The sequence below is a fragment of the Jaculus jaculus genome, chromosome 7 (assembly GCF_020740685.1).
Source record: "Jaculus jaculus isolate mJacJac1 chromosome 7, mJacJac1.mat.Y.cur, whole genome shotgun sequence".
Lineage (NCBI taxonomy): Eukaryota > Metazoa > Chordata > Mammalia > Rodentia > Dipodidae > Jaculus > Jaculus jaculus.
The window spans coordinates 55,003,150-55,019,780 of NC_059108.1; the positions used below are offsets into that span (position 1 = coordinate 55,003,150).

At 39.9% G+C, this 16,631-nt stretch overlaps 1 protein-coding gene across 1 annotated transcript; it reads right to left on the reverse strand.

The window, feature by feature from the left end:
• Positions 1-11,254: 11,254 nt before the first annotated feature.
• LOC101610453 (NADH dehydrogenase [ubiquinone] 1 alpha subcomplex subunit 12-like) lies at positions 11,255-11,793 on the reverse strand. The gene has a single exon (XM_045155098.1). The coding sequence runs from the start codon at positions 11,791-11,793 to the stop codon at positions 11,356-11,358; it is 438 nt and encodes a 145-aa protein (XP_045011033.1). The 3' UTR covers positions 11,255-11,355.
• Positions 11,794-16,631: the final 4,838 nt, after the last annotated feature.

Below are 16,631 nucleotides of genomic sequence, written 5' to 3' on the forward strand. Positions count from 1 at the left end.
TACCAATATCTCCCTACCTTCTGCATAACAAGTAAACTGCTTGTATATCTTATTCTGTAGTCAAAGCATAGTTATAATTACCTTTTCAAAGCACCTTATAGGAGCAAAGGGTTTATTTCAAGCTTGCAATTTCCAGGGGAAGCTTCATCATGACAGAAGAATCTGGGTCCCTGCCCCATATATCCATAGCAAAGAGACAACAGCCAACTCCAGCAAGAATGAAATGACTGAACACATAGGGCTGGATTCCACCCTAAAGTCTGCCCCTGGTGCCAATTTTCTTGTAGCAGGGCTCCACATCCTATATGCTGCACTTATCAGAAACACCTGAGGCTATGGGGACATTGAAACCACCACAAGAGTATATTTATCTCTAATTATGGAATCAAACATTACTTAGCTTTCTGGAGTCCTTGAAGTGACCTGATCCAACATCTTCATATTGAGAGCAACATAACCAAGGCACAGAGATGGGAAACAATTTTTTCAAGTTTTCTGGGTGGGCCAGGGGTAAACTCAGCTGTTTTGGTTTCTGGACCAAAATGCCTACAGCATTAAAAATAAATGTTTTCCTTGCATATTGTTTTTGGATGAATTTCAAAGAAGGAAATGGTTATACATACTGTAAATTCATGAGATAATTAAACTAAGAGGGAAGAGGTAAGTTTTGGAGAATGTAAATTTTTATTTAATTTAATTTTTTGTTTATTGTTATTTATTTATTTGTGAGTGACAAACAGACACAGAGAGAGAAAGAAGGAGAGAGAAAGAGAATGGGCACACCAGGGCCTTCAGCCACAGCAAACAAATGTCAGATGTATACACCACCTTGTGCATCTGGCTTACGTGGGTGCTGGGGAATCGTGCCTTGAATCAGTGTCCTTAGGCTTCATAAGCAAGTACTTAACTGCTAAGCCATCTCTCCAGCCCAAGAATGTAAATTTTTATCTGTGTGCAAAAGGTTCATTATGCTATCTGGCAAGGTTCCCCACAATTTCCTGCATTACACATCATATTAAACAGGTTTATTTTAGTATTTGTACCATTTATAATTATACAATTATTTATGTTGTTAGTCAATATATATTTCCTTTCAGGCTCCTTAAAGGCAGAGAAAATGTGGCCCCAATAGCTAACACAGTAAATAACACATGATATGTACTAAATATATTTGGAGAATTGATGAATAACTTTTATTTAATCTGAGATTTAATCATGTAAAATATGTCTCATGTTAAAAAAAATTGCCTTTTGGTGGTAAGTTGTCAACAGGATATGTCAGTTTTCATGGAGTCTGAAAAATTGAATTATTTACTTGCAGCATATTTTTATTATCAGCTCACATAATGAATGTAACATTAAACATAACATTAATGAACAGTAAAATATTAACACAAAATTACTGTATTAAAATTTTATTCAAGAAGAATGCACAGTGACTCATGAAATGAAGATTTATCCAAGCGGAATTAATAGAATTAGTAACAAAAACTCATATATGATTTAAATAACTCATGCTTAAGAAATAGTGAACCAGAAAGTCAACAATGCCTTTCTTTAATTTACTGACTTGATATTAAGAAGAAATCTGTGTTAGACTAGGGTGCCCTTATCTTTTAATCTGACATCATTGAGGCACATAAAAATTGAGAGAGTAGAACACGTCCCAGGTTATTTTGCCAAGTTTTGGCACTCTAGAGTTAAAAGATAAGAGACAGGGGCTGGAGAGATGGCTTAGCGGTTAAGTGCTTGCCTTTGAAGCCTAATGACCCCAGTTCAAGGCTCGATTCCCCAGTATCCGTGTAAGCCAGATGCACAAGGTAATGCATGTATCCGGAGTTCATTTGCAGTGGCTAGAGGCCCTGGTGTGCCAATTCCCCCCCCCCCCTCTCTCTCTCTCTCTCTGTCACTCTCAAATAAATAAATAAAAATAAAAATAAACAAAACTTTAAAAAAAGATAAGACAAGGCATGCCTAGATATGGGTTAGTAATTGCCCTTATGGAAGTGTAGGTCTTGATTTGCACCTCCAGCCATCTTCATTCTCCCTTCTCTGCCACTTGACCTCTGGTATTTCGTGATTCCTATGAAGGGTTTGAGAATGGCATGAGGCCCCCTAGCGTCTCAAATTTGAAATCACCAGAGTATTTAATCATTAAGTTAGAATGTATCCAAGCATCTACTTTTGATTATAAAACAGCTATGTTTTAATTTCTGCTGTTTCCAAGGAGATTACTAAGAAATATTTCACCCCTTTCTTCAAAACTCCAAAGTCCGATTGTTTAGGGAAAAAATGTAAATCTGTGTCCCAGAATATGTGCTCTATCACTGCTGAATGCCTAGAAGCAAGTTGTGACATTAGGCCCACTGTCTAAACAGATCTGCTAGCTACCTTTAGAATTAGGAAGACCTGGCACACCTGACCACTTTGCTGAAGGTGTTTATCTACTTCAACAGTGTTTTGGTAGAGTCCTTAGGATCCCTAATGTATAGAACCATATGATCTGTAAGTAAAGATAATTTTACTTTTATTTGTGTCCCCTGCTTATTGCTATAGATAATACTTGAATTACGACATTAAATAGGATTGTTGCAGTCAGTTCGCATTGCTGGTAGAACTCACCCAACCAATAGCAGCTTGTGGGGAAAAACAAGATTTATTTTGGCTTATAGGTTGGGAGGGGGAGCTCCATGATGGCAGGGAAAATGATGGCATAAGCAGAGGGTGGACATCACCCCCTGGCCAACATCAGGTGGAAAATAGCAACAGGATAGTGCCAAACACCGGCAAAGGAAAGCTGACTATTATGCCCATAAGCCCACCCCCAACAATACACTGCCTCCAGGAGGAGTTAATTCCCAATTGCCATCATCTGGGGAGAGTAGCATTCAGATTACCAAAGTTTATGGGGGACACCTGAATCAAACCACCACAATGATGGAGAAAGTGGACACCCTTGTCTTCTTCCTGATTTTAGTGTTATGCTTCAAGGCTTTCCCCATTTAGTATAATGTTGGCTATAGGTTTGTTGTATGTAGCCTTTATTATATTGAGATATGTTCTTTCTAGATATATTCCTTCTCTTCCAAGTTGTCATTGGGACTTTTATCATGAAGGGATGTTGGATTCAATTCTAAAGTGCACTACTAGATTATTTGATAAATTGTCTTTGTAAAACACAGTAGGGATACGGAAGTGGACCCAACTTATTGTTGTAATACTCTCTATTTGGGGACTGTTTGCTCAGGTAGCTTGAGCCGTGAGCATCAGCTATTAGCCTTCTGGGCGTCTTAAGATTTCTAATCCAAGGGAGCACTGGGGTACTAGAGCACACAGATGTTTGGCTTGTCATGCATTTATCATTAATGCACCCCCAAAACCTCTTCATCATTTTGGTCTTAATCCCACGAAATTCCCCTCTTTATCAAATTAAACAGGATTTTCCATAACCTCCCAGGTATCATATGCATCATATCCACCCACAATATCCTAAAAGATTTTTCTGATGTACCTGACCCTTGCACAGTCTGAGGATTTATTTCCTATCAATGTTCTTTCAGGTATCCCTGTATGTCTCTCATATGGGCTTCTACAACTATAAAATATTTAAAATGTTAGCACCATACCATGCATGTAACAAAATATTTTTATAGAAGGTGGGCAGAGTCCCTGCAGGGCTACCTCTCTCCATTCCAAACAAGTGCCACCTGGTCTTCAGAGTCTGCAGCTAAGGTATACTAAAGAGAAGTTTTAGCAAGGCTCAGTAAAGGACACCAAGATTCCATTGCATGTATCAATTGATTCCTTAAAAAGAGCAATGGTGGGGGGATACTTGTGTGGATGTCCAGTACTACTTTACCCAGTACTCCATCATCCATTATCATTTTCCATGAATGGTTCCTTATCCTGAAGTGCTGGGGCAGCCTTGTATCTTCTGACCCCAAGAGGCTAGCTTAAGGTGCTCTACCCCACTACAGTTGAACTCCAGATACGTGTGCCACCTAGTGTGCATGTGTGACCTTGCACTTGCTTCACCTTTGTATGTCTGGCTTACATGGGATCTGGAAAGTTGAACATGAGTTCTTTGGCTTCACAGACAAGCTTCTTAACAGGTAAGCCCTATCCCTCGTTTAATTTTTTTCCCCAGTTCAAGTGATTTGTTGAATATTCCCTAATCATTATACTGTCTTCCTGTGCACTGGGTCATAATTAAGGCCCTGTAGTGGTTTGAATTATATGTTCCCTTTAAACTCATGTATTTTGAATGCTTGGTTGCCAGCTGACGGAAATTTGGGAGGAGGAGCCATGCTGGAGGAGGTTTGTTGTTGGGGTGGGATCTGGGGTGTTACAGGCAGCTCCCCTTTGCTATAACTCAGCTGACTCTCATGCTGCTGTTTCCACTTGCTGTGGCAGAGGTGATATTCATCATCTGTTCCCACCATCTTTTCACTGCCATCATGGAGCTTCTCCTCAGACCTATAATCCAAAATACTTTTCTCACATCAGTTGCTTTTGGTTGGTGTTTTGTCCCAGCAACAAGAAGTAACTTTAGGGCTGGAGAGATGGCTTAGCGGTTAAGCGCTTGCCTGTGAAGCCTAAGGACCCCGGTTCGAGGCTCGGTTCCCCAGGACCCATGTTAGCCAGATGCACAAGGGGGCGCACTGTCTGGAGTTCGTTTGCAGAGGCTGGAAGCCCTGGCGCGCCCATTCTCTCTCTCTCCCTCTGTCTTTCTCTCTGTGTCTGTCGCTCTCAAATTAAAAACAAAAACAAAAAAAAAAATAAAAATAAAAAGTTCTTGGTGGACCAGTGAGTTTATTGACTTTCCTTACTTTAAAAAATATTTTTCTTTATGAAATATTCTTTTGGTACACACAGAGAGAAGGAGTATAGAGGCATGCCAGGGCCTCTTGCCACTGCACATTAACTACAGATGCATGTGTTACTTTGCATGTCTGGCTTTACATGGGTCCTGGGGAATGGAACCCATTCCAGCAGGCTTGCAAGCAAGTATCTTTATTTTTTTTATTTTTATTTTAAAATTGTATTTATTTATTTATTTATTTGAGAGCGACAGACACAGTGAGAAAGACAGATAGAGGGAGAGAGAGAAAATGGGCGCGTCAGGGCTTCCAGCCTCTGCAAACGAACTCCAGACGCGTGCACCCCCTTGTGCATCTGGCTAATGTGGGACCTGGGGAACCGAGCCTCGAACCGGGGTCCTTAGGCTTCACAGGCAAGCGCTTAACTGCTAAGCCATCTCTCCAGCCCAAGCATCTTTAATCAAGGAGTCATCTCTGTAACTCTTATGGGGCTTTCTAACAGAACATGAGTAACAGTTTATGTATAGGAGTGTGGAGATCCCAAAGTAGCCACATTAAAAGGCCTCATCCCAACATGGATAGCAACTTCCAGATGGCTGTATAGGTGGTGCTCTCCATCCCTTGATCTTCCACCCTCTGTGACTCTACCTCCCTTCCGGAGGCCACAAGATCTCATGCATCATTGCATACAGCTGACTCAGGGTTTTTTTGAAATTTCAAGTGAAGTTCTATCTTTCCAGGCCCCTCTTCTGCTATGGGCTTAATCTAGAGAGTCTGTTTGTTGTCATAGCTGCTGCTAAAAAAGATTAAAATAGTTGTTTTTCTTGGAGAAGTGCATCACAAAATAATTCCACTGTGGAGTGTTTGGGTTGAATGTTTTATAGATATCTGTGAAGTCCAGCTGGTCTAACTGCCTTTGTTGGGAATGATTTTTCCCAAACATCCAAGGCAGAGTGGGTCTCCAATTTAGATGTTGGAGCCACTATGTGGACAAAGTTTTTAGAGTTCAGAATAAATATACTAGGAGAGAGATTGCTACATTTGTGACTAGACTGTTCATTTTTGTTAGAAACTGCCAATCTGTCTTCCTACTAACTATGCCATTTGCACTTCTATTGACAGTAGTACAAGTTCCTTTTGCTTGCCATCGTTTACAATGATTTTTGAAATTTTGTAGACTTCAAACATTCTCATAGTATGGTGTTCACATCTTATTTAAAAATATTTTATTTAGCCAGGTGTCATGGCACATGTCTTTAATCCCAGCCCTAGGGAGGCAGAGGTAGGAGGATTGCTATGAGTTTGAGGCAACCCTGAGACATAGTGAATTCCAGGTCAATCTGGGCCAGGGTGAGACCCTTCCTTAAAAAAACAAAACAAAACAAATTATTTGCTTATGATGAGAGAGAGGAGAGAACAGGCACAGCAGGGCCTCTAGTCACTGCCAATGAACCCCAGATACACGTGTCACCTTATGCATCTGGCTTTATGTGGATACTGGCTGAATCAGGACCCTTACACTTTGCAGGTAAAGCAAAGACAGCCATATCTCCATCCCTCACAATCTCATTTTTGTCTTGGTTTGGTTTGCTTAATGACATGCTTTACATATGCCTGAGTACTATTTGTGCAACTTCTTTAGTGAGGCAGCTTCTCATATCTCTTGTTCTGTTAAAAACTAGGTTGTTTGTTTGCTTAGTGTAAATTTTAAGGATTTAAAAATATTCAGGATATAAATCCTTTGTCAAATATGCATTTAGCAAAACAGTGACTTTTTGGCAAATACATTTTTCCAAATTTGTGGCTTGTCTTTTCATGTTTAGAAGAGTGTCTTTCATAAGACATACTGTAAATTTTTTTTTATTAGTTTTTTATTCTGCAAGTACAGGCAGCTTGGTACCATTATTAGGCTCATCCGTGACCTATCCCCTCCCCATTAGCCCCTCCTTGTTGAGGTATATGGGTCGTGCATTGTGGAGTTAGCCCACAGTTATTGGTATGACAAATGTCTCTGTATATCATGACCCAACATGTGGCTCTGACATTCTTTCCGCCCCCTCTTCCGCAAAATTTCCCTGAGCCATGTTGGGTTCATTTTTGGTCTGCTTCAGAGATGAGGTGTTGGGGGCCTCTGGGGCTCTGGCTCTCTGATTTGGTAGGAGTTGATTTTTCTCTGTGTTGATCTCCTTCCCCCTTGTGCTGGTATCCAGTTCATCAGGAAAACAGCACCCTTGCTTGTTTTGCTAATTTTCCTTAGTTTCAGCAGGGGCCATTTTGAGGTATGTTGGGCCAGCTCTCTCCTTAGGATCTACATCTATCTGAAAAAGAGAAGCAGATTCTCCAATGGAGAGTAAGTTAGCACTACGACAAATGAGAAAGCACTTACTTTCTTTATAGAGAGTTTAATAGGTATAGGCCCTCTTGTAGCCCATGATTGATGGTAGCTTGATATTGGAGAGAGGGCTGACTTGTTCCCCAGCTCCAGCTATGGGTCTCCTACCACTGAGGGGATCAGTTAGCCAAATCAAGAGCAGCTGGTTTCCCACCATGGCTGTGTGCCACTGTTGCACTTGTGTGGGCATCACACCAGGTTATTTGCTGCTAAGTAGGTTGGACCATGAGTTGCTTGGACAGATATTGGTCATTTCTCCCAGTCGCCCATGTAGCACCTTCTGGCACTAGACGTGCTTACTGTCTGGTGACTGACTCTCTCCTGGCTTCTAGCCATGCCATTCCATTTTACGTGTCAAATGCATATGGTGTCTTCAGCAATAGGATCTTACCACTAACCTTTGGTGGGTCATCAAGTACTCTGACAGAAATCTGTCGTTCTTTTAGAAAACCTTGTAGGTTTCTCTGATCAAAAGCTCATTGTGGGTGATAGCCCCATGCTGGTACTTGGATTTACAGGTCAGTGTGCCCTAAGAAAATGAGGAAAAAAGGTAACTAATATATAGGTGTTAGAGGGGAGAGAGAGAGAGAGAGAGGGAGAGGGAGAGGGAGAGGGAGGGAAGATGTAGCGGCTTTAGGTTAGACTTGATCCTACTCTCTCCAGTGTCTTATGGTTCAGGTGTTTCCTGTAAGGGCCTGGTGAAGGTTCAGCCATTTGCTCTGCTTTTTAGGAAGTAGAGTTTTATGGTACCATTGCTGTTTGGATCTAGATTAGTGTTTCCCACCCCTTCGATGCCCTCCCCTTCCTCCCCATCTCACTCAACATCTCCTCAAAAAACATAGCACAGCACCCTTTTCTTGACCTTTGAGAGCTAAGTGAATCAAAGAGAAAGACATTTCTCTTAAACTGAGTTAATTAGAATATCATCTGGGAATTTGGAATTACTCCCAGAAACCTGATTTAATTGGTAGTGGAATGAAAAAAGAAAAAAGTATATGAAAATATAGGACAATTCTACATAATGGAGAATCTGAACCTTTTATAATTGCCATGCTGTTCGTGTTCCAGGTAGTAGATATTCTTGGGATTTGAAAGAATTTGTGTGATTAAAATTCTTATAGTCACTTGAACTAACTAAGAGGCTTTCATTTTGTTAGCAAACATCATTGACTTCATGCAGGTCATGTATCTCCATTGTTCAGAACTAGCTCTCATTGTACTATTCTCCCTTTCTGGAACTCAAACTACAGTGCTCACATTTGAGCTTGTTCAAAAATATTCTTAAATTCCAAGGCACAATATATGCCATCAAGGCTAATGATTTCAGTGTACTTCTCTCAGAATTCATAAACAATTCTCTCACTGGATTTTTATGTGGGCATATATCTGTTTGGCTACTGCATTGGACATGGGCAGAATTGACACAGCTCTAATAATTCCCTTTAATGGCATGATATGAGACTTTTTCTTAATCTATGTCCTATTAGGTTACATATGACTTTACTCAAAGTGATCAGTGGGAGACAGAAGGCATTTTAGTGTCTACTCTGAAAATAATAAAAATGCAACTAATACTTATTGTGTTCAATATTTTCTAGGTACACTGAAAACCTCCTCTGAACTGAAAGGTGCATCAGATACATGTGCTTTTTGGAAGACCTCTGCAGTCCAGAAATAACAAAAGGAGCCCAAATGGTAAGTCACTCATGGCTGTATCATGGCCCAAGTACATGAGACAAGAGAAATTTACCATTGCTAAGTATAATTGATTTTCAAATATTTGTACAACTATGCAACAATATTTGATACTTTCAATAGCTATACGGAATACTACTCAGATAATTTTAAAGGCATTACTTTCATTATAAATGGAAGATACTGTAATAATATGGTGATTTTTTTTGCTATTCTGGAAAGCAAAATGGGCAGGACATATATTCATATACCTTTCTTATGCCAATATCATCTATCTTTCATAGGAATGGAAGCCAAAAAAAAGAGCTTTCTACAGATAATTGGCAGAGTTTATAAAATGAGTAAGATATAATGAAATGCCTTAGAAAACTGGGAGATAAGTACTTCTGAGGAGAGAGAATATGCTAATTTTTAAGTAGCAAAGAAATTACATTTCAGCGACATAAAAATAGCTAAAGCTCCATAATGAAGTGAATTAGATGAGCAGTGTAATGTGAAATCGAAGCAAGGAGAGAAATATAAATTGCTTTTAGTTATCAGAAGATGCAAACTATGAGCTAGCCAGGTGACAATTTCTTTTTATTCAGCAGTAAACAGGACCCATCAGGAAGTATAACTTCTCATTTTTCTTAGAATTTTGCCATTATGAAAAGACTATTTAAGGGAATCATTCTATTTCAAACAAAAATGGAATTTTAAATATGGCATCATGAAGTTAGACTTAAAATATTAATAACCTGATTTGCATTTGACTTTTCTACAAACTAAAAGTGACAGAATGTCCACGAAGCTCCAGGGGTTTGAAATTAGCTTAGAAAGCTACTAGTGCATGACACGTTACTATGGAACCTCTCAGGACTGTAAGCACAAAGATGGGAAGGGGATGGTGTCTGATCAAAAAAGGAATAATGAAAAGAACTAGGAAGAAATTGAGCAAAGGCTACTAAACAAAAAAATTGCTCTACAGTGACAGGGGAACAGAGCCCTAAGGAAGGACTGAACACCTGGTAACATGAATAATTTGAGCCAGTCTTCAGCTTGCTAAATAAACACTGTAAAAAAATCATGCAAGTCATCCTGCTTAGGCTTGGTAGGAGAAGCACCACACAGCTGTATTATATTTTTCTGATTTATGACATTTAGAATAGATCACATATATTGTACATTTATTGTTGACATCTGGAAAATATGAATATTAAAAAGAACATGGAAAACAGAAGGAGAATAAATCATTGAATAATGGCACAGCTGGGATGATCAAGAAACTATGTGACCTAGTATACTCATTTTATCAATGAAACAACAACTACTACCATCCCTTCAACAAGCCCCAAACCTAATATTCAAGAGTAAGTGATTCATTTAAGGACATGTAAATTACATCATGGCAGAACATAGTCTGAAACTCACATTTTCTGACAAAAAAATATCTGACATATTTGTATTTGTAGAGTCTTTGTTCAATTACAAATGCCTAGTAATTTGAAGCCAAGCACAGTTCCATTTTCCTGAATTTAATCTAATAGAGCGAGGCTCTATAACTGAGTTTCTTGACCAAGATTAGAACATGAGCTGGAAATACAAATGCCGATGACAAACAACATAAATTAGCAAAGCAGATTGATGTTTCTATACTAAATATAGGTAACTGTTTTATGAAGTAACTCTATGCTATTTTCTATAATGGCTATACCAATTCACATTTTCCAAAGGCATAGAGGTATGTATTTTTTTCTCTACTTCCTTGCTAACGTTTGCCATTTTAAAAAATCTTTGTTGAAAATGGTCAGCTTAACAGGTGTGAGATGAATCTTTACTAGTGTTATGGGTGAGGCATGAAGTGTGCCCCCCCCCCACCAATTTGCTCCCCAGTTGGTGGTGCTATTAAGCGATTGATTTGGGAGAGTTCTATAACTCTATCAGTGGATTAATCCATTGATGAAATCATAGCTAAGTGGGATAATCAAAGGTGGGTCTAGTGAGAATAGCAAATCAGTGTGAAGAGCTGATCTTGGCTACAGAGTCTCCCTTGTGCCTTTATTTTCAAGGAGAGAGAGAAATAGAGAGAGAGAGAGAGAGAGAGAGAGAGAGAGAGAGAGAGAGAGAGAGAGAGAGAGAGAGATTATGCCTCTGGCCACTCCAAATAAACTCCAGATGCTTGCATCACTTTGTGTATCTGGCTTTCCATGGGCACTGGGGAATTGAACTTGTTAGGCACTGCATGCAAGCACCTTGACTGCTGAGTCATCTCCCCTGTCTCATGTTTTACTTTTTGAGTTGTATAAATTATATAGTTTGGAAGCAAACCACTCATCAGCTATAGTTTATAGTTTGAAACATCTTTTTTTTTTTTGGTTAAACAATTTTAATCAATTTTAACAGTAAGCAATAGAAGTACAATTACATGGAAAGCCCCACATTTTGCTGTTGAAATAGTCTTCTCTGTCTTTACTTGTAAGGTGTTGAGGGTGGGACCCATTCATGAATCTTCTTTCTAGTAGTGGAATATGGTACATACTGTTCTGGAGTGCCAGTCACATTGAATTTATGGGTTGTCCAGATGAATTTACGAGCAATAGGTGGTTTTATTGTTGTAGGCTCATCAGTCATGCAGTGAAGCCAGCGATGCCACTCAGGAGGCACTATGCTTCCATCCACATCCCGAAATGTGTTTTTGCCATTCATTTCAGTAGTATATATAACCCATCGGTGACGGCCAAAAAATTGCTTGTTGTCCTCATAGTATTTATTTCCGTATTTGTCTTCCCCCACTAATGTACCAACTCTCACATGATTTGCCCTGAAGAACACTCGCAGATAGCCCCGGAGGCCGCCGTGGCAGGTGAGCTGCTGCAAGCCTCGCTTCAGGACCGCCAACAACTCCATTTTCCCCGGGCCCCGCCTTGTTTGAAACATCTTTACATTTATAATTTTGCTGGTTGCAGTCTGTAAAGAATTTTTTTTAAACTTAATATAGTCCACTGATGTTCTTTTTGTTTTGTTTTGCTTTAAGTGGTAGGGTCTTACTCTGGCCCAGGCTGACTTGGGATTCACTATGTAGTCTCAGGCTGGCCTCAAACTCACAGCTATCCTCCTACCTCTGCCTATGAGTACTGGATTAAAGGCATGCAGCACTATGCCTGGCTCTGGCGTACTTCTTAAAAATTAATTATGTACACAGTGTACATACAGCCATGTTGGTACCATCGTTAGCCTCTTCCCTGTCTTCCCCCCTCCACAGGGACCCTCCTTACTAGGGAATGTGGGTCATACATTCTGGGGTTAGCCATCAGTTATGTGTAAGAGGCAATGTCTCTGTGCATAATGTCCCAACTTGTGGCTCTAACAATCTTTCCACCCCTCTTCCATAAATTTCCTTGAGCCATGTAGGGTTTGTTTTAGGTCTACTTCAGTGATGAAGTCTTATGAGCCTGTGTGTCTCTGGATATCGGGTTTGGTAGGAGTTGAGTGTTCTCTGTGTCTATCTCCTTCACCCTTATGCTAATACCCCAATTACACTTGGTTTCAGTTGGGCACCTGGTGAGGTGTCATGGGCTGATTGTCTCTTCAGGATCTGCATCCATCTGAAAAAGAGAAGCAAATTCTCCAATGGAGAGTGAAGACAGCACCAGCTAAATGGGATAACCATGATTATATTAGAGAGAATTTAATAGGTGTAGGTCCTCTTGTAGCCCAGGATTGGTGGGAGGTGGATAATGGAGAGCGGGTTTGTTTTATGATATGGTTTTAACTTGTTTCCCAGCTCCAGCTATGGGTTCCCTTCCACTGAGCAGATCAATTAGCCAAATTAAGAGCATTTGGATACCCACTAAGGCTGTGTGTCACTATTACAATTGTGTGAACTATCATGTCAGGTTGTTTGCTACTGAGTAGCTTAGACCATGAATTGCTTGGACAGATGTTGGTCATTTTCCCCCAGTCACTCATGTACTGCATTCTGGCACTAGAAGAGCTAACTGTCTGGGGAATGATTCTCTTCCAGATTCCAGTCAGATCATTCCATATTCCATACCAACAGCATATGGTGTCTTCAGCAGTGGGGTCTTACCACTAACCTTTGGTGGGTCATCAAGTACTCTGACAGAAACCTGTCTTCTTTTGGGAAACCTTGTAGGTCTCTCTGATCAATAGCTCATTGTGGATGTTAGCCACATGCTTGTCCTGGGAGTTACAGGCCATTGCCAAGGAAAGCAAAATGAAGAAAAAGATAGGTAATATAAAAGAGATAAAGAGAAGAGAGACAACAGGGAGGGAGGAAGAGAGAGAGAGAAACAGGAGAAGTTTAAGGTTAGTCTTCATCATACCCTGTCTAGGGTCCTGTGATTTAGGTGTTCCAACCATTTAGTTTGTCTTTTAGGATGGAGAATTTTATGGCATCATTGTGATTTGGGTCCAGTTTTGTGTCTGCTACCTGCATCCTGACCCTCCCCTCACACTCCACCCATACCAATGTCCTGTTCTCCAGATGCTTATTAGGTATGTCAGCATCTCTGGCAGATTCAGGTTAGGAGCCACAGATGAGTCAGACCATGTGATGATTATCTTTCTGTGATTGAATGAGTTCACTGAGAATGATCTGTTCCAGGTTTGAACATTTTTCTTCAAATTTCATTGTGTCATTTTCCTTATTGCTATGTAGAATTCCATCATGTAGCTATACCACATCTTGGTCATCCATTCGTCTAATGATGGACATCTGGGTTGATTCCAGCTCTTAGCTATTACAAATTGAGCAGCTAAAACCATGGTTAAGCAAATCTCTCTGAACTAAAGTGTGGAGCTTTTATGGTAAATGCCAAGTAAGGAAATAACTAGGAATGTTGGTGACTCTGTAGTCAACCTTTTTTAGGAGTCTCCATATTGCTTTCTATAGTGTTTGTAACATATTACATTCCAACCAACAGTGAATGAGGGTTCCTTTTCCTTCACATCCTCACCAGCATTTGTTTTCCTTTGATTTTTTTAATGTTTGATATTGTTATTGGGTAAGGTGGAGTCTCATAGTTCTTTTAATTTGCAGTTCCCTGATGATTAAGAATGATGAATCTTTTCTTAAGTATGTGTTAGCCATTTATATTGCTTCCTCTGAGAACTCCTTGCCCAGTTCTTTGCTGCACTTTGTGAGTGGGCTGTTTAACTTTTTATTGTATAGTTTTTAAATTCATGGTAGATTCTAGAAATTTGGCCCCTGTCAGTTGTATAGCCAGCAATATTTTTCTCCCATTCTGTGGGCAATTTGTTGGCTCTGCTTATTGTATATTTGTCTGTGAAGAAACTGTTCAGCTTCATCAGATCCCAATGGTTGAGTAATTGTTTAAGTTCCTGAGCTACTTGGTTCTTTACAGGAAGTCTTTTCCCATCCCTATATCATGGAAAGTCCTTCTATTTTTTCTTTCTTTTTTTTTTTTTTTTTTGTTTTTTCAAGGTAGGGTCTCACTCTAGCTCAGGCTGACTTGTAGTTCTCTCTGATCAACAGCTCATTGTAGATGTTAACCACATGCTAGTACTGGGAATTATAGGCCAGTTACAAGGGAAAAGAAGGAAGAAAAATATAGGTAATATAAAAGAGAAAGAGAGGAGAGAAAGAGAGAGAGAGAGAGAGAGAGAGAGAGAGAAGCAGGAGAAGATTAACATTAATCTTCATTATGAAGGCCCTGTGATTCATCAGGTCTCTAAGGGCCTGATGAAGGTTCAAACATTTAGTCTGTCTTTTAGGATGTAGAATTTTTATGGTACCATTGCCATTTGGGTCCAGTTTTGTGTCCTCCCAACCCCACCCTTACTCCCCCTTCTGCTCCAACCTCCCTATTGTCCAGTCCTCAAGATGCTAATTAGGTATGTCAGCATCTCAGGCAGATTCAGGTTAGGAGCCACAGATGAGTGAGATCACGTGATTATTGTCTTTCTGTGATTGGGTGAGTTTTCTGAGAACAAACTGTTCCAAGTTCAACTATTTTTCTTCAAATTTCATCATGTCTTTTTTCCTTACTGCTGTGTAGAATTCCATTGTGTAGATATACCACTTCTTGGTTATCCATTCATCTAATGATGGACATCTGGGTTGATTCCAGCTGTTAAGTATTATAAACATGTTTGAGCCAATCTCTCTGGACTGAGGCATGGAGCTTTTAGAGTAAATACCCAGTAAGGGGATAACTGGGTCTGTTGGTAACTCTATAGTCAACCATTTTAGGAGTTTCCATATTGCTTTTCATGTTGTTGTACCATCTTACATTCCCATCAACAGTGAATGAGGATTCCTATTTCTCCACATCCTCATCAGAATTTGTTGTCATTAGATTGTTTGCTAGCCTTATTGGGGTAAGGTGGAATCTCATAGTTGTTTTTTTTTTGTTTGTTTGTTTTTGTTTGTTTGTTTTTCAAGGTAGGGTCTCACTCTGGTCCAGGCTGACCTGGAATTAACTCTGTCATCTCAGGGTGGCCTTGAACTTATGGCAATCCTCCTACCTCTGCCTCCCGAGTGCTGGGATTAAAGGCGTGCGCCACCACGCCCGGCCTCATAGTTGTTTTAATTTGCATTTCCTTGATGGTTAGGGATGTTGAACATTTTCTTAAGTGTGTATTTGCCATTTATATTTCTTCCTCTGAGAACTCCCTATACAGTTCTCTGCCCCATTTTGTAAGTGGATTGTTTGACTTTTTATTGTCTAGGTTTTTGAGTTCTTTGTAGATTCTAGAAATTAGGCCTCTGTCAGTTGTATAGCTGGCAAAAAATTTCTCCCATTCTATGGGTCATCTTTTGGCTCTTCTTTTTTTTTCTTTTCTTTTCTTTTCTTTTTTTTTTAATTAATTAATTAATTTATTTGAGAGCGACAGACACAGAGAGAAAGACAGATAGAGGGAGAGAGAAAGAATGGGCATGCCAGGGCTTCCAGCCTCTGCAAACGAACTCCAGATGCATGTGCCCCCTTGTGCATCTGGCTAACGTGGGACCTGGGGAACCAAGCCTTGAACCGGGGTCCTTAGGCTTCACAGGCAAGCGCTTAACCGCTAAGCCATCTCTCCAGCCCGGCTCTTCTTATTGTATATTTGTCTTATTGTATATTTTTCAGCTTCATGAAATCCCAACGATTGAGTGATTTTTTTTAAAAATTTCCTGAGCTACTGGGGTTTTGTTCAGGAAGTCTTCTCCCACTCCTATATCATGGAAAGTTCCTCTTATTTTGTCTTTTTTTTTTTTTTTGTTTGTTTGTTTGTTTTTTCAAGGTAGGGTCTCACTCTAGCTCAGGCTGACCTGGAATTCACTACGGAGTCTCAGGGTGGCCTCGAACTCATGGCAATCCTCCTACCTCTGCCTCCTGAGTGCTGGGATTAAAGGCATGCACCACCATGTCTAGTTCCTCCTATTTTTGCTTCCAGTAGTAACTCAGTTTCTGATCTTATATTGAGGTCTTTGATCCATTTGGAGTTGATTTTTGTGCATAGTGAGATGTGTGGATTGAATTTCATTTTTCTGCATATGGTTATCCAGTTTGTCCAGCACCATTTGTTGAAGTTACTGTCTTTTACAGCCTGCAATGTTGGGGCTTTTGTCACATATCAAGTAGTTGTACATACTTCACCCAATTCTGGGTCCTCAAGTTTTTTCTGTTGCTCTATAACCCAGTTTTTATGCCAGTACCATGTTCTTTATATTACTAGGGCTTTGTAATATAGCTTTATATCAGGTATGGTGATGCCTC